Source organism: Aquarana catesbeiana, linkage group LG04, assembly GCF_042186555.1.
Source record: "Aquarana catesbeiana isolate 2022-GZ linkage group LG04, ASM4218655v1, whole genome shotgun sequence".
NCBI classification, from domain to species: Eukaryota; Metazoa; Chordata; class Amphibia; order Anura; family Ranidae; genus Aquarana; species Aquarana catesbeiana.
In genome coordinates this window covers 311,318,843-311,341,984 of record NC_133327.1, presented here as the reverse complement: position 1 = coordinate 311,341,984, position 23,142 = coordinate 311,318,843, and the positions used below count along the sequence as shown (strand labels likewise).

The following is a 23,142-nucleotide window of genomic DNA, read 5'->3' as shown; positions in this document are numbered from 1 at the left end:
GGGGAAGACAGGGGTCAGCAGATCTGAAGATAGGGGTCAGCAGAGTGGAGAAAAGAGGTCATCAAGGTTGAGGACAGGGGCCAGCAGATCTGAGGATAGGATCAGCAGAGCTGAGTATAGGGGACAGCAGAGCTGAGGACAGGGGTCAACAGGGTGGAGAAAAGGGGTCAGCAGGGCATAGGACCAGGGTCACTATTGGAAGGGCAGCGGACAGGGGTCACTGCTGGCAGGGTAGAAGACAAGAATCACTGCTGGCAAGGCAAAGGACAGGAGTCACTTTTGGCAGAGCAGAGGATAGGGGGTCACTGCTAGCAGGGCAAAGGACCGGGGTCATTATTAACAGGGAACTCAGCAGAAAACAGGGGTCACTGCTGACAGGGCACTCTGCAGAGCTCCTTCTCTCATCCTTGCACTGCACACAGTCTGGGCACAGGTAGTAGAGCTCCTCCTCCCCACACAATGCATAGCTGGGATTGGAGAACCTGACTTTTATAGATGACAGAGGAATGGCACAGGTAAGGCACCCCACCCCGCTGGGCCCCCTTTTTACCCGATTATCAACTTAGCCAGGCAGTACATTTACTACTGCAAGGATAAAGAAAGTGCAGCATTCTGCAGCATCAGTCAGTGTGCCAGGCACAGTGTCCAGGGTGGAAGGGGCATAGGTTGGCTTGGGGGTGCCGCAACCAAAATCTGGGGGATGCAGCCCTCCTCAGCACCCCCCCCCCCCCTTGATCCAGCCTTGGTATACTTTAATGTGTGGTATATTTCTTAACCATTTGAGGACCAGGCCTATTCTGACACTTCTTGTTTACATGTAAAAATCTGTATTTTTTGCTAGAAAGTTACTTATAACCCCCAAACATTATATATATTTTTTAGCAGAGGCCCTATAGAATAAAAATGTGGTAATTGCAATTTTTTATGTTACACAGTATTTGCGCAGCGATTTTTCAAGGGCAATTTTTGAAAAAAAAAAAACTCTAACCACTTGACCTCCGGAAAAGATTTAACCCCTTCATTACCAGGCCATTTTTTACAATACAACACTGCCTTATTTTAACTGACAATTGCGCGGTCATGTGACATTGTACCCAAATAAAATGTATGTCTTTTTTTCCCCACAAATAGAGCTTTCTTTTGGTGGTATTTGATCACCTCTGTAGTTTTTATTTTTGTGCTATAAACAAAAAAAGATCGACAATTTAAAAAAAAACAAAACAATATTTTCTACTTTCTATTATAAAACATATCCGTTTAATGCTACACATTTTCAGTCCTGTCTTTTTTACAATGCATTTTTGTTTGATGATCTGTTTTTACTTGTACCACCATTTTTCTCTGAATAAAATAGTTTGTAAACAAAAAAAAACACAAAATAATTTAAAAAATCTAATTTTGTCATCAATTTAAGCTAATATGTATTCTTCTACATATTTTTGGTAAAAAAAATCCCAATAAGCGTATATTGATTGGTTTGCGCAAAGGTTGTACCATCTATAAACTATGGGATATTTATTTAAATTTTTTCACTAGAATTGGAGGCAATCAGCAACTTATAGCGGGACTGCGATATTGTGTCAGACAAATCAGACACTAAGGGGTTTATTTACTAAAGGCAAATCCACTTTGCACTGCAAGTGCACTTGGAAGTGTAGTTGCTGTAGATCCGGGGGAACATGCAAGGAAAATAAGAAACAGCATTTTTTCTTGTACATGATTGGATGATAAAATCAGCCGAGCTTCCCTTCATTTTAAATCTTTCTTTCAGATTTACAGCGACTGCACTTCCAAGTGCACTTGTAGTGCAGAGTGGATTTGCCTTTAGTAAATCAACCCCAATCTAACACTTTTGACACTTTTTGGGTACCTACTTATGCATTGACCTCTCAGCACGAGCACAAGGGGATGGGGCACTTTAAAACATTTTTTTTTATTATTTTATTTCATTTTTTTATTTCATTTTATTTTTTATTTTTTTGTTTATCACTTTTATTGCTTTATGGAGAGATCTGGGGTCTATTAATCTCTGCCCTTAAACCTACTTCTAGACAAGGTAGCAGTTAGAGGGTTGAGACAAACCATTTACCACTTACAGGGGTGCCTACAGTGATTAGCTTTTTTTTTTTTGTTCATTTATGGAAAACCTTTATATCTAAAGAAAAAAAACTGTTGTAACTGCTTATGAAGTGTTAGCTGGAGTTCAGTATTAATGTGTTAGTCAAGTCCATCTAAGTCTGCTAGTCTAACACTACCTTCTCCCCAGACTGACAATGCTGCTGTTCAAAGGTGTCTAATTTACTGCTTCATACAGAACACAGACACCCTAAAACAGGACGTGTACTATTGGCTGAATCACCAGGTGAAATGAAATAAACGATAAAAAAAAAAAAAAGAAAACCAACACAGCCACCACATCTAAATTGCTCAGCTCCAATATGTTACATTTTTGTTTTGGGGTTTAATAACGCTTTATTGTGTAGAATCCTAAAACCAAGTTGTTTGTAGACTAGATGTGATGGACCTGTATAGGCAGTATGTTAAACTAGGATCTATAGGCTGATGGTTTCACTTCTGATTCAGCCAAGTTAGGTGAGAAAGTTCTGGATTCAATTTAAGTATTTTTTTTTTATTCATAAGAACTGTTTAAAAAAAAAAAAAAAGAATCCTAAGACTGTGTGTGTGTGCGGTGTGTATGTGTGTGTGTGTATATTTGTCTGCATATGGTCAGTTTCACTATACTCACTAACAGATCACAAAATGTTCCCTACCTAACACCTGAATGCCAGTGTCACATGATAGCTAAAATAAACCAACTGAATGAGAAGTGACACGAATTGGGCACAGGCTGCTGTAGTAAACATTGGAGTTTAGCTAATGCATGGGGGCTGATACGAGGATGATGATGAGTGAAAGCAAGCAGCCCCCAATGAGCACAGTATTTATAAAGCACTGTAATTAATAAAGGCCCTGAATGTCATGATTATCTACATCAAATGCCAAAAATTATCATGATTAGTATAAAAGTTAAGTTACTGCATTAAAGTGATACTAAAGTCTTGTTTTTTTTTTAGTTAAAGATAACGAACATGTTATATTTAACTGCCCTGTGTAGTGGTTTTGCACAGAGCAGCCCCTCTGGTCCCTCTTCTCTGCTCCTAGCCCCTCCCTCCTGTTGGGTGTTCCCACAGCAAGAAGTTTGCTATGGGGGCAACAAGCCAAGCCACAGCTCCCTGTGTCCATTCAAACACAAAGCCGCGGCCCAGCCCTGCCCACTTTCTCTCCTCATTGGCTGACTGACTTTGATCGACAACAGTGGGAGCCAATGGCGCCATGCTGCTGTCTCAGCCAATGAGGAGGGGAGCCCCAGGCAACTCCTGCAACATCGCTGGCTCTAGATGGGGCTCAGATAAGTATTAGGGGGCTGAGGGAGCTGCTGCACACAGAAGGCTTTTTATCTTAATGCATAGAAACCTTCTGCCTTTACAACCACTTTAAGTTACTACATTGCTCTAGTATTCAAAGGTTTATATACAGTATGTTCTGCCCTCTATATTACACAGCTACTATTGCCCAAGGCAAACAAATAGAGACCCAAAGGCTCATAAGCCCAATCTGCTCAGGAAGCAGAACACATATCTTTAAAGTGTCCTACACCAAGTTTCAATGTATTCTGTTTTTCTTAGACCTTAAGCACACTGGACGTGTTTAACGGTGCTTTTAGGGACATCTGGCGTTTTTTCTTTTCTGCCTCTAAACTCCTCTGCATGTAAGCCATGCACTTTTAAAGGTAGAGGTGTGCACTGGAAGTATCAAAAGTCAGGAGGTGTGGTGGCCATATTGCATTTCCTTAAGGCAGGCATGTCCAAAGTCCGGCCTGCGGGCCAATTGCGGCCCGGGTTCCAGTTTCGAACGGCCCGTCTGGTAATTTGGGCATGTATATCTTTTATGGCCCCCAACGAATCCCCGAGCACCAAGGGCCACAAAATATATATATGCTGGCTGCCTTGGAGGGGACAGGGAGGGGCGAGATGAGTGCCGTACATACAGGAGAATTTTCTGTGTGGCCTCTGTAATAGGAAGTCCCATCTCCTGGGCTGCCATTGGACGACTGTTCTGTCTATCATAGGAGGCAGGACGTTGTATTAAAGAGGCCGCCGAGAAAACAGATTCTCCTGTATGTAATCTGTTGGTGCTCGTCCTGCCTCCTCCTTGTCCTCTCTGAGGCTGCAGGTGGGCATGGATCAGGCTGCACTATTGGCAATGATGAGTCTGCATTCATGGCAATGGGACTGCTGCATTCATGCCAATGGGAGTGCTGCATTTATGGCAATGGAGGTGCTGCATTCATGGCAATGGTGAGATTGCATTCATGGCAATGGTGAGTCTGCATTCATGGCAATGGGGGTGCTGCATTCATGGCAATGGGGGTGCTGCATTCATGGCAATGGGGGTGCTGCATTCATGGCAATAGTGGGGCTGCATTCATGGCAATGGTGGAACAGCAATCATGGCACTTGTGAGGCTGCAGATGGGCACTGATTAGGCAGCATTGTTGGGCACTGGCCCTTATTTTGCTTCACAGTTCTTTATTTAAAATGTAAATTTTTTCCTGAAACTTCCTTTTTAAAGTGAAGGTGCGCATTATACGCTGATAAATACGATATATCCAAATAACACGCCCAAGCTCATCTCTTCACCACACACACCCACAAAGGCAGGAGAAATCTTGTTGGGCAGTGTATTAGTGCTCGGACTAACACACTTAGACCGAATTTTAATGGTTCAAAGAATGTCAGGCAAAAAGGTCGACCCTCACACATGTTTACTTCATTAAATCTGGCCCTCTTTGAAAAAAGTTTGGACACCCCTGTCTTAAGCGGACAGAGATTTATGCTGGCCCATATATTATATATGTAAAGTGAGGGCGCAATGTTTTTATTACATTCGGTTATTAGCTAATAAAAATAATACACTATACGGCTTTTGTTTTTTGGGCTTTTATGGTTGGCAAGCGGTGAGGCATTGGATCTAATGTTAAAGCTAAAGTAAACCCATTAATCAGAAAATACAACCTACTATCCTGGAAGCGTTATGTAGTACTATATAATGCTTATGTGGACCCACTTATTAACTTAAGGGGTCTGCACATCTGGTGAGTGTATTCACTTTTAGGGTGCAAGCACTGGTGCAAAGGTTGAAGGTGTAATATAGTTTGTTTTGAATAAATCACCACAGTGAAGGCACAATTAAAGAAGACACATACAATATCATAAGTTGAGAACTGTTTGAGATTTATAGCAAGATTGCAGACTTTGTTGTTATGTTAATTGTTGTTCATTTATATGAAGTGTGTTTTTGGAGATGGAGAAACCCATTATTTGGTTTATATAGTTGTGCAGGAAAATACACTATGTTGCCAAAAGTATTGGGACCTCTGTCTTTACACGCACATGAACTTTAATGGCATCCCAGTCTTGTCCGTAGGGTTCAATATTGAGTTGGCCCACCCTTTGCAGATATAACATCCTATGCATTAAGGTGAAAAAACTTCTGTCACTAAGTAGCCCCCCAGCCCCCCCATTTTAGTCACCTGAGCCCATTTTTTCCCACGGCAGAGGTGCCCTTTACCTCTCTGCCCAGGGTTCTCGGCTCTTGATTGGATAGATTGATAGCAGAGCAGCCATTGGCTCCCACTGCTGTCAATCAAATCTAATGACGTGGGTGCCGGGGGGGCGGGGCCGAGTCCAGCATTCTGTGTCTATGGATGCAAATGCTGGACTCCCGCATGGTAGCCCCCAGAGAGAGCGCTTCTCCTAGGGGGTTAACTGATGTGGGGAGGAGCCGCAAGCGCTGTTGGGGGACCCTAGAAGATGATGATCTGTGCAAAACGAACTGCACAGTGGAGGTAAGTATGATATGTATGTTATTTATAAAAAAAAAAATCAAGGGTTTACAACCCCTTTAAGAGTCCCATCACTGGAACTAAGAGGCCAAGCCCAACCCCTGAAAAAAAACCGCACACCATAATCCCCCTCGACCAAATGATTTGGACCAGTGCACAAAGCAAGGTCCATAAAGACATGGATGAGCGAATTTGGGGTGGAGGGCCTTGACTGGCCTGCACAGAGTCCTAACCTCAACTCGAACCATTGTGTTGAATTAGAGACTGCGAGCCAGGCCTTCTCGTCCACAGCACAAATGAGCTTCTGGAAAAATGGTCAGATATTCCCATAGACACACTCCTAAACCTTGTGGACAGCATTCCCAGAAGAGCTGAAGCTGTTATAGCTGCAAAGGGTGGACCAACTCAATATTGAACTCTATGGACTAAAACTGGGATACCATGTGCGTGTAAAGGCAGGTGTCCCAATACTTTTGGTAATATAGTGTATTTTAGAAGCGTGACACTGTCCTTTTGGTTTTTATACACGCTAGGTGTGTTTAGCGCTTGAGTGTTAATTCATTTCAATGGCCAGAATAAATTATTATTCTGGCCAATGAAATGAATTAAAGCCCAACTCCTTGAAACACCTAAACTCATTTACACAAGTTAAGCATTTTTTCTGCCAAAACTCTGCTGCCAGGAGGAAAGGAGTCTAGGAGAGATGTCTAAAACGTCTGTTTGCATGAGGCCTAAGAAGTGCAGAACAGGATGGTGTTTAACTGCTTATTAAACAGCACACACTACAGTATATGTCTTATGGCAAACATGTAGCATGTGAGTAAAAAAAAGATTTGCCTTACCTGTCAGCTCCTCTGTGACTTTGGCAATCACGTCCAATGGACCAGCAAAAGTTGAAGTTCTGGCATCAGATGGTGTTTCTTCATATCGCAGAAAATTTCTCAGCTCTGTATTACTAAAACTAAATTTCGAATTGCCATTTATCTACAGATGCATTAAAATGGAAAAGTTTAGAAAATATTCTAAAGATCATAAAAACTTGAAATGAGTATAAAATTAGTTTAATATCATTTGCAGAGATAGCAATTCAGGGGCTTAGTAGTACAGTTCAATTCCTGATTTTATTATACATCTCTGCACTTAAATATGACTTTTTTTATATATTTATTATAGTTATTTACATTATTAATATGTATGGCATTACCTCCCACTGAATAAGTCTCATGGCATGCATATATTATATCTAACACCTTTAACCTGAATTAATCCACAGCTATGGTAACTTATTAAATAATCAGTTAGACCGCTTTCACACTGAGGCGTTTTACAGGCATTTTTGCGCTAAAAATAGCGCCTGAAAAGCGCCTGTAAAACTGCCTTTTCTGCAGCCCCAGTGTGAGTGCTTTCATACTGGGGCGGTGCGCTTACAGGACAGGAAAAAAAGTCCTGCAACCAGCATCTTTGGGGCAGTGCGGGAGCAGTGTATGCACCGCTCCTCCACCACCCCTGCCCATTGAAATGAATGGGCACCGCTGCCAAAGCACCTGCAAAGCGCTTCGGCAGCAGTGCTTTTCAGGCGCTATTAACCCATTCCTTGGTCGCTAGCGGGGGTAAAAGCACCCCTCTAGAGACCGAATAGCGCTGTATAACAGCAGTAAAGCGCCGCTAAAACTAGCAGCGCTTTACCGCTAACGCCCCCCCCCCCCCCCGCCCCAGTGTGAAAGGGGTCTTAACCACTTCAGCCCCGGAAGGATTTACCCCCTTCCTGACCAGAGCACTTTTTACAAATTGGCACTGCGTCGCTTTAACTGCTAATTGCGCGGTCATGCAATGCTGTAACCAAACGAAATTTGTGTCCTTTTCTTCCCACAAATAGAGCTTTCTTTTGATGGTATTTGATCACCTCTGCCATTTTTATTTTTTGCGCTATACACGGAAAAAAACCGAAAATTTTGAAAAAAAATGATATTTTCTACTTTTTGTTCTAAAAAAAATCCAATAAACTCAATTTTAGTCATACATTTAGGCCAAAATGTATTTGGCCACATGTCTTTGGTAAAAAAAATGTCAATAAGTGTATATTTATTGGTTTGCGCAAAAGTTATAGCGCCTACAATCTAGGGTACATTTTCTGGAATTTACACAGCCTTTAATTTATGACTGCCTATGTCGTTTCTTGAGGTGCTAAAATGGCAGGGCAGTACAAAACCCCCACAAATGACCCCATTTTGGAAAGTAGACACCCCAAGGAAATTGCTGATAGGCATGTTGAGCCCATTGAATATTCATTTTTTTTGTCCCAAGTGATTGAATAATGACAAAAAAAAAAAAAACAATTACAAAAAGTTGTCACTAAATGATATATTGCTCACACAGGCCATGGGCATATGTGGAATTGCACCCCAAAATACATTTAGCTGCTTCTCCTGAGTATGGGGATACCACATGTGTGGGACTTTTTGGGAGCCTAGCCGCATACGGGGCCCCGAAAACCAATCACCGCCTTCAGGATTTCTAAGGGCGTACATTTTTGATTTTACTCCTCACTACCTATCACAGTTTTGAAGGCCATAAAATGCCCAGATGGCACAAACCCCCCCCAAATGACCCCATTTTGGAAAGTAGACACCCCAAGCTATTTGCTGAGAGGCATGTTGAGTCCATGGAATATTTTATATTTTGACACAAGTTGCGGGAAAGTGACAATTTATTTATTTATTTTTTTTTTTTTGCACAAAGTTGTCACTAAATGATATATTGCTCACACAGGTCATGGGCATATGTGGAATTGCACCCCAAAATACATTCTGCTGCTTCTCCTGAGTATGGGGATACCACATGTGTGGGACTTTTTAGGAGCCTAGCCGCGTACGGGACCCCGAAAACCAATCACCGCCTTCAGGATTTCTAAGGGTGTACATTTTTGATTTCACTCTTCACTGCCTATCACAGTTTCGGAGGTCATGGAATGCCCAGGTGGCACAAACCCCCCCCAAATGACCCCATTTTGGAAAGTAGACACCCCAAGCTATTTGCTGAGAGGCATGGTGAGTATTTTGCAGCTCTCATTTGTTTTTGAAAATGAAGAAAGACAAAAAAAAAAATTTTTTTTTTCTTTTTTTAATTTTCAAAACTTTGTGACAAAAAGTGAGGTCTGCAAAATACTCACTATACCGCTCAGCAAATAGCTTTGGGTGTCTACTTTCCAAAATGGGGTCATTTGGGGGGGGTTTGTGCCACCTGGGCATTCCATGGCCTCCGAGACTGTGATAGGCAGTGAAGAGTGAAATCAAAAATTTACGCCCTTAGAAAGCCTGAAGGCGGTGCTTGGTTTTCGGGGTCCCATACGCGGCTAGGCTCCCAAAAAGTCTCACACATGTGGTATCCCCGTACTCAGGAGAAGCAGCAGAATGTATTTTGGGGTGTAATTTCACATATTCCCATGGCATGTTTGAGCAATATATAATTTAGTGACAACTTTGTGCAAAAAAAAAAAAAAAAAAAAAAAATTTGTCTCTTTCCCGCAACTTGTGTCACAATATAAAATATTCCATGGACTCGACATGCCTCTCAGCAAATAGCTTGGGGTGTCTACTTTCCAAAATGGGGTCATTTGGGGGGGGTTTGAACTGTCCTGGCATTTTATGCACAACATTTAGAAGCTTATGTCACACATCACCCACTCTTCTAACCACTTGAAGACAATGCCCTTTCTGACACTTTTTGATTACATGAAAAAATTATTTTTTTTTGCAAGAAAATTACTTTGAACCCCCACACATTATATATTTTTTTAAAGCAAATGCCCTACAGATTAAAATGGTGGGTGTTTAATTTTTTTTTTTCACACAGTATTTGCGCAGCGATTTTTCAAACGCATTTTTTGGGGAAAAAACACACTTTTTTACATTTTAATGCACTAAAACACACTATATTGCCCAAATGTTTGATGAAATAAAAAAGATGATCTTAGGCCGAGTACATGGATACCAAACATGACATGCTTTACAATTGCGCACAAACGTGCAGTGGCAACAAAATAAATACATTTTTAAAAGCCTTTAAAAGCCTTTACAGGTTACCACTTTAGATTTACAGAGGAGGTCTACTGCTAAAATTACTGCCCTCGATCTAACCGTCGCGGTGATACCTCACATGCATGGTGCAATTGCTGTTTACATTTGACGCCAGACCGACGCTTGCGTTCGCCTTAGCGCGAGAGCAGGGGGGACAGGGGTGCTTTTTTTTTTTTTTTTTTTTTTCTTTATTATTTTTTTGCTTTTTTATCTTATTTTAAAACTGTTCCTTTCATTTTTTTTTTTTTAATCATTTTTACTGTTATCTCAGGGAATGTAAATATCCCCTATGATAGCAATAGGTAGTGACAGGTACTCTTTTTTGAAAAAATTGGGGTCTATTAGACCCTAGATTTCTCCTCTGCCCTCAAAGCATCTGACCACACCAAGATCGGTGTGATAAAATGCTTCCCCAATTTCCCAATGGCGCTATTTACATCCGGCGAAATCTAAGTCATAAAATGCTCGTAGCTTCCGGTTTCTTAGGCCATAGAGATGTTTGGAGCCACTCTGGTCTCTGATCAGCTCTATGGTCAGCTGGCTGAATCACCGGCTGCATTCTCAGGTTCCCTGTTGAGACAGGAGAGCCAGAGAAAAACACGGAAGACGATGGGGGGGGGGGGCATTCTCTCCCACTGCTTGTAAAAGCAGTCTAGAGGCTAATTAGCCGCTAGGATTGCTTTTACATGAAAGCCGACCGCTGGCTGAAAAGAATGATACCAAGATGATACCTAAACCTGCAAGCATCATTTTGGTATAACCACTCAAAGTCGTGAATGCTGTACCTGAAGACAAAAATATGGCTAACAATAAAGCACAGTAAATGGTAAAGTATAAAAAATTGCATACCTGAAAAGCAAACATGATAAAACACAATAACAATAAAACATTGCAGAATAGAATACAGTAAAAAAGAGCAGAACAATAGAGAGAATAGAGAGAGAGAGAATAGAGAGAGAACAATAAAACTACAACTATTACTTTTTATTTTATATTTTTGTTTGTGTTTTTTTTTTTTTTTTTTACACTTTTTTTGTAACTGTAACTTTTATAACTGTAACCGGTTCCAGGTTCGGGTCTCTCAAAATGCGATGGCATCTTGGGAGACCCTGTGAAAGTGTGTCCTAGTCTGTGCAATGCTGTACCCTACGCTAATACTCAGCTAGTGAATGGTAGCATTCAAAACATTCACCAATGCAAAGACCAGGATTGTCAGGACAGGAGGGACAATAATAGCGGGTGTCACGCCTATATCCGCGCTTACTGCAGACACGACATCTTTTTTGGGGGGTTCGTTGGGTAGGGGTACTCGGGAGGACATAAAGAAAATGCCTCTCATGCAGCCGACTGCATTTGGTTGGGGATGTGAATGGGGGAAGTACGGGCGCTGCAGAAGCGGTGGGTTCCCAATTAGGATTGGTGAATGCAGCAGGAAGGGCACTATGGGCACGACGGGCCTGTGTTCGTCTTCTTGGTGGCAGCGGGACACTACTTGTGCTTGCCACCTCACCAGCTTGAACTGCACTTATGGGACTCGCCACGTCACCAAGTGTTACTGCAGTGCTGGTTTGACTATGACCGGGGTGTACTAGGCCGCTGGCGCTTGCCAGTTCACCAAAACGCTACCAAAAAAACTGTTAACGATCGCAGGGATCAGGCCTGACTCTGCGAACGCTGCAGTTATGCGTTTAGTGTTTTGTAAGTGACAGTGATCGATCGATACTGCACTTGGGTGGGCTGGGCTGGGCCGGGCGGAGGGGCAAAACGCAGGTGCTAGCAGGTATCTGGGCTGATCCCACTAACACTGCGTTTTTGGGAACCCTAAACTGCTGGGGATGCCAGTATAGATCTGATCGGATCAGATCAGATATTGATCAGTTCAGATACTATACCACTAAGGGAGGTGTACGGTGCGTGCGTGGGTGTTAGCGCTACTGGCACTAACCTGACGCTGCCTGGGGCTGGTGCTTGCCAGTTCACCAAAACGCTACCAAAAAAACTGTTAGCGATCGCAGGGATCAGGCCTGACTCTGCGAACGCTGCAGTTATGCGTTTAGTGTTTTGTAAGTGACAGTGATCAATCGATACTGCACTTGGGTGGGCTGGGCTGGGCCGGGCGGAGGGGCAAAACGCAGGTGCTAGCAGGTATCTGGGCTGATCCCGCTAACACTGCGTTTTTGGGAATCCTAAACTGTTGGGGACGCTAGTATAGATCTGATCGGATCAGATATTGATGCGTTCAGATACTATACCACTAAGGGAGGTGTACGGTGCGTGCGTGGGTGTTAGCGCTACTGGCACTAACCTGACGCTGCCTGGGGCTGGTGCTTGCCATTTCACCAAACGCTACCAAAAAAACTGTTAGCGATCACAGGGATCAGGCCTGACTCTGCGAACGCTGCAGTTATGCGTTTAGTGTTTTGTAAGTGACCGTGATCGATCGATACTGCACTTGGGTGGGCTGGGCCGAGCCGGGCGGAGGGGCAAAACGCAGGTGCTAGCAGGTATCTGGGCTGATCCCGCTAACACTGTGTTTTTGGGAACCCTAAACTGCTGGGGACGCTAGTATAGATCTGATCAGATCAGATATTGATGCGATCAGATACTATACCACTAAGGGAGGCGTATGCTGCGTGCGTGGGTGTTAGCGTTACTGGCGCTAATCTGACGCTGCCTGGGGCGACGCATATCACCGCCGGGCGATCAGGGGGCTAAATCTTTATTCGGCGGGTGCCCTGACACTATAAAAAATAAACAAACTAACCAGCGTCACCCGTAACGGTTATACAGTGATCAGTGGTGAAAGGGTTAACTAGGGGGCAATCAAGGGGTTAAAACATTTATTAGGTAGTATATGGGGGTCCCTGTCGCTATAAAACGCTGACGGCGAACCTAAATATTTACCTCACTAACTAGCGTCACCAGCGACACTAATACAGCGATCAGAAAAATGATCGCTTAGCGACACTGGTGACAGGGGGTGATCAAGGGGTTAAAACTTTATTAGGGGGGGTTAGGGGGGTACCCTAGACCTAAAGGGGGGTAATACTAACTGTCCTAACACTGTAAATGTCACAAACTGACACCAATACAGTAATCAGAAAAAAAAAAAAAAAAAAAAAAAAAAACCTGCTGGTGTCAGTTTGTGACAGGGGGGGGGGGTGATTGGGGGGGGATCGGGGGGGCGATCGGGGGGGGGATCGGGGTGTTTTGTGTGCCTGGCATGTTCTACTGTGTGTGTGTGTGTTGTGCACTCACATTGCAGTCTTCTCTCCTCGGCCCGGAACGGAAAATACCGAGCCGAGGAGAGATGACATCATTTCCTCTGCCTCTGTGTACAATACAGAGGCAGGGAAATGATCCCATTGGCTGAGAGCGATCGCGAGGGGGGGGCCACGAATGGATGGCCTCCCCCTCACCTCCGATCGCCGGGGGAGATTTGCCGACCGCCGCTGGCACCGGGGGGGGGTCCGATCGGACCCCCCACCCGCGGGCAGGCAAGGACGTACATGTAAGTCCTTTTGCCTGCCCGTGCCATTCTGCCGACGTATATAGTCGTGCGGCGGTCGGCAAGTGGTTAAGGGAATCTTCAAGACTGGGAGCTGCTGCTCTGTGGCCAGCTATTACATCTTTTTTTTATATAACTGCTGTTAATAGTTACTACCCAACCTGATCTCAATGCGTTTATCATTATTATGTATTATTTGGTACAGTGTATATGTCACCGAAAATGTGTCCGCATTCTATAGAATGCCTAGGAAATCTGAAGATTGACAAAAATGGGATGGCAAAGTATAAAAGAACAAAGAATAAGGTTGCCCCAGCAGGAGAGGTTGAGTGTCTGATAAAGCCCTCATCTAAATTCACATCAAGCTGCTCCTTGAGCACCTTCAATTCAGATTCTGATAGAGAATAGAGGCAGTTGAGGGTATTTGTGCCCCTGGAAGCAATTCAATGGGACAGTCATATGGGCGATGAGGAGGTAACTGATCAGCATTCATGTTGTCACAAACGTTCCAGAATTCATGATACTGTGGAGCTTGTCATATGACTGAGTAGTCACCACAACCACTCATGAATCCCCGGTCAGTGGATGACTTGCTTGGTAAGATCCTTTACAATGCTCTTTGTAATTGTCAGACCTAAAATTTATAGTACCTGTCCCCCAGTTGATAGAGGGATTCTGAACAGAGAAACAATGAACGCCCAGAATGATGGGAAATTTGGGTGTTGTGATTAACTGAAAGCTAAAGGTCTCATGATGGTCAGCCTCAAATTGTCTTTCAAGTGGAACCTTTTCATGGGTAACAGGTCCCGAGGAGAAGGGTGAACCATCAACTGTCTCCATATCAATAGTGGTTTATTTCTCGTTTGAATATTATAACTTTGAGAGAATTTTATGTTTATAAAGCCCCCCTCCCCCCAGCCTGGAGTACAATATAGCTGAGCATGGAATTTCATGGCCCTCAGTGATAAGTTTAATGTGGACGACAAAATGTGATAGTAGAGAATTAACTTTATTCTCTTCATAAACCAATGGGGAGATAGACTGGGTAATGGAATTTATTTGTTCAGGTACTATAACATCAGTCACAGCAATAGCCCTTTTACCTTTGTTGGGACAATCAGGTGCATAATGTCCATAGACCCCACAAGCATACGGTTTTTGAATGTTTTATCTTTTTCTCCTGAGTAGAAATAGATTTTCTAGTAGCATCAACTGCATAGGTTCAGAAGTGTTGCAATCCGGAACAACTTTTCAACACTTCTGAACTAACTGACTGGTAGAAAATGCATACATCCAGTGTTATGCTGCTTGATTGGGCTGTCTCTTTACTGGGTTGGGCTGTCTCTTTACTGGATTGGGATGTGTCTTTGCTATATGGGGATGTCTCTTTGCTGGATTGGGCTGTTTCTTTGCTGGATTGGGATGTCTCTTTGCTATATAAGGCTCCTCCTACCCCCTGCCCTGAAGAGGATACACAGACTCAATCCTGCCTCTACCCTGCCTCTACCCTGCCTAAGGTAGGTCTGTGCAGGTGAGGCAGAGAGTAAAAGGGGGCACTTTGATTAGAGAGAAAAGGGGAAAGGAGGGCATGACTGCAAGAGGCACCCTGATGGGGGGGCTGTGATTGCTAGGGGCACTGTAAAGTAAAGGGGCACTGTGATATAAAGGGGACTGCACTGTAAAGAGGAACTGTAATTATTACTCTTTTACCGAGTGAGTAACAACCCCTATTTTGGGGGTGTGACCAGATGCTGAGGTGAGAGGTCGCCGCGCTCCTGGACCTCGCACTCACTTCCATGCTGGCGATGATGGAGGGGTAGGAAGGAGGAAGACGCTGGGGGTCGGACAAACAGCTGGTGCACTGGTGTATTGGAGCTGGGGAAGTGTGTAGCGGGTCCCCCTGTAGCTCTCCCGTAGAGACTTTTGAGCAAGCGCAAACCCCTGGTGAGTGCGTGGGGGAGGTGACGCGAGCACGGGATAGAGTGGCTGGCCGTGACTCCCACCAAGCATGAACGGACCCACCGCCTAGCATGTCTAGGAGGCGAGGGGGGGATGAGGCGGACACACAGGAAGGAGCGGGTGCGGGAACGAGCACCCAGACCCTGCGCGGACCTCAGAAAAAAAACAAACCAGGCTACCTCAGCCGCTGCAAAGTTGGAACGCTATGCGCACACGCCAAACCAGACGCCAAAGAAAGGGGGTGGACAGTAACATCAGCCACCCTTGGTGGCTCAACCAGCGGGGAGGAAAAGCCAGGGCTCTGTGGATAAAATCAACAGTAAAAGCAGCAAGATCTGCAGGGACACCAGCAGCAACAGCAGCAACGCCAGTAGCAACTTCCGTAACAGTGACACCCCAAGGTCTGGAGATGGAACCAGGGGTGGAGGAAGGTACATCTGCATCAAACTCAATGGCAGGAAAAGAGCCATCCTTGAAAGAAATTTTGCCGGCAATCAACAACTGTAAGTCATCTTTAAATTAATTATTTGATCAGCTTAAACATATCAGTGAAGATGTATTATTAATAAGGCATGATATACAGGGAGTGAGTGCTGCCCAGCATCACCAGAGAGAGCGCCACGCTACCCAGCACCACCAGAGAAAAAAGCCACGCTACCCAGCACCACCAGAGAAAAAAGCCAAGCTACCCAGCGGCACCAGAGAAAAAAGCCACGCTACCCAGTGCCACCATAGAAAAAAGCCACGCTACCCAGCGCCACCAGAGAAAAAAGCCACACTACCCAGCGCCACCAGAGAGAGCCACGCTACCCAGCGCCACCAGAGAGAGCCATGCTACCCAGCGCCACCAGAGAGAGCCACGTTACCCAGCTCCAGAGAGAGAGCCATGCTACCCAGTGCTACCAGAGAGAGAATAACTGTACCTTGGCAGTGGCTCACACATGCTACACTACTGACCAGAATCGCCCCAGGGGAACCCAGAGTGAGCGATCATCCAGCTGGAGGGATCACTTCTGTAGTTTCGCTGGGTCTGGTAAGACGGCCTGTTGGCCATTATTCATTACTTATCCTAGGGACTGTACTACTCCTGCAGTCTCTGACCATGACAATGTGATAATGACATTGTCGAAAAGGGGTGGCGCATGGGTGACCCTAAAATGATGCCCCCCCCCCGAGTTCTGCGGGCGCCCATGCCCACATCGCCCCATCTACATCTCTCTGTGAGGTGCTTTATAAATTTTTTATAATAGTTCTTAAATTCCCTCACTGTTTCAGAAGTGATCTTTCTAATTTTTCCTTTTTTATCTTGCATTACTGATATGGTAGCCGAAGGACTATTTACCTTGGATATTAGGGCCAGATTCTCCCTACTTGCTCACCTTCCCCATAGAGAGCCTGCTTCTGAAATAATTTTTTATTTTCTACTTTTTCCTCAAACTAATTTTTTATATTCATCCTGTTTCTTCAGCCACTCATCATTATTACCAGGGGTCGGTAACTCCACATATCGTGATTCTGCCCATTCCACCTCCTTTAGCCCCTTAATTTCTTTAGCCTGCGATTGCCTTTTAACGTGAGTTATTTTTTGTATTAGCATCCCCCGCAGGTATGCCTTTAGGGTATCCAAAATTATTCCTAATGACGCAGTCCCTGTATTCAAGTCTATAAATTCCCTCAGACTAGCAGCAATTACCTCAGTGTCCTTAATTATCTCCAACCAAAATGGGTTCACATTCCAGTCCCCCCTACCATAATTCACCCCCACTTTAATTGAAAAAACTATTGGCGAGTGGTCTGAGATCCCCCTCAGCTTATAATCTATCTCCTCTACTATCTTCAAAGCTTCTTCATTGCACAGAATAAGGTCAATCCTGAACAAAGTAGAATAGGATCTAGAGTGGCAAGAATACTGTTTTACCCTGGGATACCACCTCCTCCATATATCCACCAGCCCCGTCTCTTCACAGAATTGAAACAATGGACCACCGGGAGTTCCATTGACAGGGACCCTCTGTGGGAACCTGTCTAAACTTTTATTCATGATCATGTTAAAATCTCCTGCTACTACGACCGGGACTCCTGGTTTATCAGCCACAAACCCCATTAGATCACATAAAATTTCCGTCTTAAATGGTGGGGGAATATAAACATTGGCCAGCACACATTCACTATCTTCAGTCGTACAAGAAAGGAAAACATACCTTCCATTCTCGTCTATTTTACTATGTCTACAGGAGAAAACCACCCCAGAATCTATCAGTATACTCACTCCCCTTGAATAAGAGGTGTGGGTCAAATGATATTGTACCCTAAATTTCTTATGTTCCAAAACATTAGTTGACTCTTTCTCTAGGTGTGTCTCCTGCAGGCATAGTATTTTAGATTCATCCAGACTGATCTCTGAAAAAATTGCCCGTCTCTTGGACGGATCTTTTACCCCCCCCCCCGCACATTCCAAGAGCATATTTTAACTTTCTTGATTTTCCTAGTTTGACCTAAGGTCTCCCCTCTCCTATCCCCAGACCCTACCATTTCACTGTTCCATTCCTCTTATCTTTAGAAAATAGTTCCTTAGTTCTATTACACTCCTTCTCATATTTATTGTGCTCAAATATTACTTCCCCTATATACTGTGTTTTTAGTGATTTATTTTCCAGTGTAAACTCAAGCCCTATCCCACATATATTCCCGTATCCTAGCCACAACACACCTCCCACAATCTTCCCTTTCTCTCCCCCCTCTCTCACTCCAAATTCATACCAGATCCCTCCACTACCTCTCCCATTCTTCCCTATGAGTTCCACTATATCCCATTCACTCCCCTCCTCCCCCTCTCCCTCCCTCTCCCCCTCCCAGTCCTTTCCTCCCCACTCCCTACACCTCCCACCTATCCCAAACCCTCTTTTTCTGCCCACCTTTGGGCCCATTTGAGGGCTTCTAAATTGACCGCATTTCTTCCCTAAGGTGAGAATTTTCAACTTTTTAAAAAATAACAAACGTTCAATATATTGCAAACTGAATTGAATAAGGGGGAGTCCATCCCCGGTGTCTCAAAAATCTCAATTGTGTTCATTGTGCAAAAAAAACAAAAAACCCTCAATTTACAATTACCACTTCAATACCACTCCTCACTGGGAAGGGTGACTCAGCCCTTCCACACTTTACTCTGAGTCACTCTTCCCCTTCCCTCCCTCCCTCCACCACTCCCATCTCCTGTGCATATAACTGAAAAATAAAAAAAGTAGAAAAAAGAAAGTTCAGGTACAAGAGAGAAAAACATCCATATTCTGGTCAGCCCCATGATTTCATTACTCTTCACCCTGCCGTATCCTCCCTTCATTAGCTTCCAACCACAATGTCACTTCTGCTGGTGTGTTAAAAAACCTGGTTTCTCCAAGGGCTGTTACTTTTAATCGGGCCGGGTACAGCAATGCATAATTAATTTTTAGCTGTTGCATTTTACGCTTGCAATCTACAAATTTTGTTCTTTGTTTCTGTAGTTCAGGAGAAAAGTCCGGATATATTGAGATTCTTGCACCGTTATACTGTATAGTCCTCATCACTTTTGCCTTTTGGAGAACTGTATTTTTATCCTTATAGTACAGGAATTTAATAATCACGGGCCTGGGCTGGCTTCCTGAGGGCAATGCCCTGAATGGGACCCTGTGTGCACGTTCAATGGCAAAAAAATTTGAAAAAGAGTCTCTACCAAATATGTCTTTGAACCACATCTCCATGAAATCTACAGGGGTATTTCCTTTACTTTTCTCGGGGAGATCTAGCACCCTCACATTTTTCCTGCATGATCTATTTTCCATCTCATCTATTTTATGGATGCACATATTCAACTGTTTCCGCATTAGTTGCATTTCCTGCTTAATAGGGTTTACATCATCTTCTATCTGGCCAAGTCTTCCCTTGAGAGCTGTTGTTCGTGCAGACACCTCCTGTATATCATGCCTTATAATTAATACATCTTCACTGATATGTTTAAGCTGATCAAATAATTAATTTAAAGATGACTTACAGTTGTTGATTGCCGGCAAAATTTGTAGCACTCACTCCCTCAGCTTTTTTCCAGGCTGCAGTCTCTCAATCTCTCTCTTGATCAAGTTGTAGCCTCCTTCATGTAGAAAATGGGGCCACCAGTCCTCGGGACTACATGTCCCATGGTGCTCTCCTCTCCTAGTCTCCTTTGACTGGCCCTCAGTTATAGCCAATGGAGAAGGAACGGAGCGGGCAGGAAGCTAGGTGGGTAACCTGGTGAGAGCCGCCATCTCTTCTCCCTGACAGGAGAAGGGGGCGGGGGGCGAGCGGGGGGGAACCTTTGACAGCCTGCAGCTCACCTTTTTCCTGACACAGCGCTGCCGAGTTCTCTGCTGGACTGAGCAGGGAAAAGAGCCCGCAGTCCCATTACACTGATTGGGGGGCTTGACAGCATCTTGATGGTGTCCCCCCCCGCTGGCTGCCTGCAGCCCCATAGTGACGCCACTGTGCTGAATGTGCCGATCCAATGCCTGATTCCAGGGGGGGCACTTGACCACCCTTGCCCCTACCTGTGGACGCCCATGGATATGGGGTTTTTTCCATAAATTAAAAATGCCTTCACTATCAGACGAGGATAAGGAGGGGTTGGAGGCTCCGTTGACACTTGAAGAATTATGCAAAGCAGTAGCAGATATGGCAAGCCAGAAAGCCCCGGGTCCAGACGGCTTGCCAATAGAAATAAAAAAAAAACATGGGACATATTATTTCCCAAACTTCTACAGGTCTTCAATGGAGCTATGGGGGAAGGGAGATTGCCACGTTCTATGATGAAAGCAACAATAATTGTCTTAGCAAAAGAAGGGAAAAATCATCTAGAAACAGCTTCATACAGGCCAATATCCCTCTTATGTTCAGATGTTAAAATTCTAGCAAAAGTATTAGCAGCCAGATTGAATAAAATAATTAGTAAGGTAATACACCCGAACCAAACTTGGTTTATCCCAGATAGATCTACGAGTTTAAATATAAGGCGGGCTTATCTGAACATACAGATTCCGGTAAAAAATGGAGGGAACAGAGCTATTTTATCATTAGATGCAATTAAAGCGCTTGACAGCTTAGAGTGGCACTACCTGTGGAAGGTACTGACAGAATTCCAGTTTGGACCCCAATTTGTCAGATAGATAAAATTATTATACGAGAGCCCTAAGGCTAAGGTAAAAATAAATGGGGAGTGCTCTGATTGGTTCCAGCTGGAGAGGGGGACGAGACAGGGTGCCCCCTGTCTCCCCTTCTCTTCACTCTCGCAATAGTGCCCTTGGCAATTGCTTTAAGAGCTTTCCAAGGAATCCAGGGATTTAAAAGGGAAACAGGAGAAGAAAGAGTCGCTATGTATGCTGATGATGTTTTGTTGTTCTTGGGGGATACACAATCCTCTTTGGAAGAGACTATGAGATTGGTACAGGACTTTGGATATTTCTCCAGATTGGAAACCGGTTGGGAGAAATCTGTGCTTATGCCCATAGATCCCATTACGGAACCACTCCCACAACAGGCAGCCCAAATAAAGGTAGCCAATCAAATGAGATACTTGGGGGTTAATCTGACTAAAGATCCAGGGCAGTTTATAGCAAGGAATGTAGTCCCACTTATGGTAAGACTTAAGCAGAAGAGTAGGGTCTGGGGCCTCTCTCTCTCGGTGGCTGGTCGGGTTAACTTAATAAAGATGGTGTGGATGCTGCAAATTTTATATATAATGCGCAATTCACCAGTATGGATCCCAAAACATTGGTTCAAAAAGCTAGATAGAGTATTCAGGGTATTGATTTGGAAGAAAGGACCAGCAAGAATTTGGTTGCAGGCGTTGCAACGTCCGAGAGAGGTGGGAGGCCTGGCTCTGCCAAACCCGGAGTTTTACTTTTTGGCGGCACAATTACAGTATATGAAGGGGAGTAATATATCTGTAGGAAAGGAGGGAAGTAATAAATTATTGCTGAACGACACAAGACATAGTACAGTAGTAGAAGCGGTGGAAGCGGATTCCTTTGGATGTAGATGTCCAACAACACAATTAATGTTGAGAGTCTGGGACACTGTCAGGACTATGTTGGGTTATGACGGCTTCTCCGAGTTCTCCCCCCTTTGGGATAATAAAAACTTGAAAGAACTTAAGATAATGGTCGAAGGTGGAAGAATGGGATCGGAAAGGTATCCGCTACCTAGCTAGCACAGTTGTACAAGGAAGGTAGATTGAAATCATTTCAGGAAATTAGTGCAGAACATGAAATCTCAAATCAATTATTTTACAGATATTTACAAATTAGGCATGCTCTGGACACATTTAAAGGGAAAGTACCAGAGTTGAGTAAAATGCCCTTTCTTAAGAAATTGGTTAATGCAAGAACATATAAAGGGTTAATATCAGAAATGTATGAGCATATAAGGGGGGCAGTACAGAAAGCAGAGGTGGAACATGGTAACAGGGTTAGGTGGGAGAGAGATGTGGGGCCAATAACAGAGGAACAATGGAGACGGGTTCTGGCTTTGGGTCCCAAGGTCTCGCTCTCGCCCTCGCAGACTGTATCCCACCTATAGCTGTTACACAGATCCTACTATACACCCGCAAGGTTGTTTTTGTTTGGAAGAAGACCGAATGCAGAATGTCAAAGGTGTGGAGATGGGAGGGGTGATTTGGTGCATATGATCTGGCGATGTCCCAAGCTGTATAGGTATTGGAAGGGTATAATAAGCAAAATAAATGCTGTGTTCGGGACATCTTTAGGTGCAGAGGCTAAGATATGTCTCCTGGGGTTAATAGAAGAGGAAGGAGTATTGGGATCTGTACAAATTGCAGTAACCAGGTGTCTGTTTCAAGGAAGGAAGCTAATTGCACGAAAGTGGCAAGAAAAAAAAACCCCGACAGTAATGCAATGGGAGAGAGTGGTGAACGACACGATTGGGAAGGAGAAATATATATATAGGAAGAGAAGAAATTATAAGAAGTTTGTTAAAATATGGAAACATTGGTTAGAGCTGAAATAAACTGAATATGCGATTATGAATGAGTATGAATGAAGGTTGGAAGTGAATGGAAGTCGTCTGTAAGTACAGAGAGTGAGAAGGGAGGGGAAGGAGGCGGGATGGTATGATAAAGAGGGAAAATACGGTTTTCTTCTTGGATCCTGTTTTTTTTTTTTTCTCTCCTGTTTATGTATTTTTACCATGGGAACTGTATATTGTTTAATATTGAGCTCTGGAGATTGGAAAACAATTGTATTTTTGTATTTTCTTAATAAAAAGTAATTGATTAAAAAAAAAAAAAAAAAATTACTCCTTTACCCATTTACACCCTTGTAATCAGTGCCCCTTTACAGTGCAGTCCCCTTTATATTACAGTGCCCCTTTACATTACAGTGTGGAGGACCTGCTCCAAGAACATGCCATTACCAGCTGTCCTTTGAATGCCTGCCCCCCTTCCCCCCAAGGACCTTGTTTGTGCACTGCTGCACAGTCGTGTTGAAACAGGAAGGGGCCATCCACAAACTGTTCCCACAAAGTTGGGAGCATGAAATTGTCCAAAATGTCTTGGTATGCTGATGGATTAAGAGTTCCCATTACTGGAACTAAAGGGCCAAGCCCAACCCCTGAAAAACAATCCCACACCATAATCCCCCCCCCCTCCACCAATGATTTAGACCAGTGCACAA

At 44.0% G+C, this 23,142-nt stretch overlaps 1 protein-coding gene across 2 annotated transcripts in view; it reads right to left on the bottom strand.

Annotated features, from left to right (window-relative positions):
* The window catches only part of LOC141140046 (CD109 antigen-like), a 343,299-nt gene that overhangs the window by 223,399 nt on the left and 96,758 nt on the right, over window positions 1-23,142 (bottom strand). For both annotated transcript variants that reach the window (XM_073626809.1, XM_073626808.1), the window contains one exon: window positions 6,748-6,889. In XM_073626809.1, the coding sequence (XP_073482910.1) occupies window positions 6,748-6,889 (142 nt within the window). The remainder of the gene's footprint in view (window positions 1-6,747; window positions 6,890-23,142) is intronic.